General features: G+C 41.7%; 1 protein-coding gene across 1 annotated transcript; it reads left to right on the top strand.

The window, feature by feature from the left end:
• Positions 1-958: 958 nt before the first annotated feature.
• LOC307184834 (putative inactive deoxyuridine 5'-triphosphate nucleotidohydrolase-like protein FLJ16323) lies at positions 959-1,375 on the top strand (the record flags this gene model as incomplete). The annotated part of the gene is made up of 1 exon (XM_079918615.1): positions 959-1,375. One exon carries the CDS (start codon positions 959-961, stop codon positions 1,373-1,375), a length of 417 nt encoding a protein of 138 aa, XP_079774741.1.
• Positions 1,376-2,457: the final 1,082 nt, after the last annotated feature.

Raw genomic sequence — 2,457 nt, 5'->3', positions numbered from 1 at the left:
ACAACAGTGAGAGGCCCGCGTACCGCAAAAAAAAAAAAAAAAAAAAAAAATGAAGATATTTGTGTCCCATGTAAATATTCACCAAAATGTGACCCCAGCAGCAGAGAGCTTTCATAGTCAAGTAGAGAGAATGACTTGTTCTGTGGAACCAGTCAGCCTCTTTCCCCAGCCATTCCCATCATAACGCCATGGGCTCATGAACAAAGTGGCCATCGTGGCAGGGATAGACGTCACGCTTAGACTCAGCAACATGGAGTTCCACTCACTAAGGCTGACCTGGCCACGGCCACCACTGAGTGACCAGTCTGCCAGCAGCAGAGACTAACACTGAGTCCTCAGTACAGCACCATTCCCCAGGGTGATCAGCTAGCTACCTGATGGCACATTGATTACATTGAACAAAACATCTAGTATGGAAGGGGTAGTGTTTTGTTCTCACTGAAATTGACACTAAGCGTGCATATGGATTTGCCTTCTCTGCATCCAATGCTTCTGCTAAGACTACCATCTGTGGACTTACAGAATGTCTTATCCACACATCATTGCTTCCAATCTAGGAACTCACTTCACAGCAAGTGCTGCAATGGGCACATGCTCGTGGAATCCACTGGTGTTACCATGTTCCTCATCATCCTGAGACAGCTGGTTTGACAGCATAGTGGACTGGCCTTTTGAAGATTTAGTTACAGTGCCAGCTAGGTAGCAATACCTTGCAGGGCTGGGGCAAGAATCTGCAGAAGATTGTATGTGCTCTGAATCAGCATCCAATGTATAGTGCTCTTTCTCCCATCCACTGTTCAGAAATCCAAGAACCAAGGGATGGAAATGCGAATGGCATCACTCACCCACTGGCGTCACTCACTGTTATTATCCCTAGTAATCCATTAGCAAAACTTTTGCTTTCTGCTCCCATGATCTTATGCTCTGCTGGCCTAGAAGTCTTAGTTCCAGAGGGTGAATGCTTCCACCAGGAGACACAAAAATGATTCCATTGAATGGGAAGTTAAGACTGCCACCTGGCCGCATTGGGCTCTTCAGGCCTCTGAATCAACAGGCAAGGAAGGAAGTAACTGGGCTGACTAGAGTGACTGATCCTGACTACCGAGGAGAAATTGGACTACTGCTCCATAGTGGAGGGAAGGAAGAGCATGTCTGGGATACAGGAGATCCTTTAGGGCCTCTCTTAGTGATACCATGCCCTGTGATTAAGGTCAATGGAAAACAACAACATCCCAATCCAGGCAGGACTACTAATGGCCCAGACCTTTCAGGAATGAAGGTGTGGGTCACTGCATCATGTAAAGAACCACAAGTAGCTGAGGTGCTTGCCGAAGGCAAAGGGAATACAGATTTTGTAGCTGAAGAAGAGAGTTAAAATACCAGCTACAACCATGTGACCAGTTGTAGAAATGAGGACTGTAATTGTCCTGAATATTTCCTCTTTATTTTGCTATGAATTTGTGTGTGTATATTAAGCAAATATCATTTTTTTCTTTCCTCTCTTATTTCCTTATCATGCAACGTAAGATTATTTACTTTATATCATAGTATTTAAGTATTGTTCATTTTACATCATAGTATTTAAGTTACAGGATATCAAGGGGAAGTGTAAACATCCCTCAAGTTCTCAACCCCTTCTTCTGGGGAAAGGGTTAGTATGTTTTCAGTTGTATGTAAGATAGTTGTATCATGTGAGATGGAATTCTGACCTTATTATTATCTTTGTTTGGAGATTAAGTATGGTTTATAGAGATGTGTATGGGGGTTAATAAGTTAAGCCAAGTTAATAAGGGGTGGACTTGAGATGATTAATTTTCTGTGTCAACTTGACTGGGCTGTAGGATGCCCAGGTATCTAGTTAAACATTTTTTCTGAGTGTGTGTGTGACGGTGTTTCCAGAAGAGATTGACATTTGAATTGGTGGACTGAGTAAAGCAGATTGCTATCCCCAATGTAGGTAAGGATCAGTCAATCCATCGAGGACCCAAATAGAACAAAAAACAAAGGAAGTTTGAATTCTCTCTCTCTCTCTCTACCTAATTGCTTGAGCTGAGACTGGTCTCCTCCTGACCTTGGAATGAGGCTTAAACCATTGGCACTCCTGGTTCTCAGGCCTTCAGAGTTGAACTGGAATTTACACCAGGGGTTTTCTGGATCTGTAGCTTGCAATGGTAGATCATAGGACTTCTTAGCTTTCATAATCACATGCGCCAATGCCTTATAATAAATTATATATATATAATTGTAGGGTTCTCTGAAGAACCCTAACTAATACACTCTACTTATATGTACAATATTTATATACAGTACTTCTAAAATCAAATGAAGACTGAAGTAGCTATATTAATACCAGACAAAGTAGACTTCAAAACAAAGAATATATCAAAGAGACATTTTACTGGCAACAAATGGGTCAATTTATCAAGAGGACATAATAATCCTAAAAGTTTATTCACC

This window comes from Stenella coeruleoalba (genome assembly GCF_951394435.1).
Source record: "Stenella coeruleoalba genome assembly, chromosome: 3".
In the NCBI taxonomy this organism is placed as follows: Eukaryota; Metazoa; Chordata; class Mammalia; order Artiodactyla; family Delphinidae; genus Stenella; species Stenella coeruleoalba.
The sequence above is the reverse complement of the archived record's forward strand: the minus strand, read 5'-3'. Positions and strand labels throughout refer to the sequence as shown.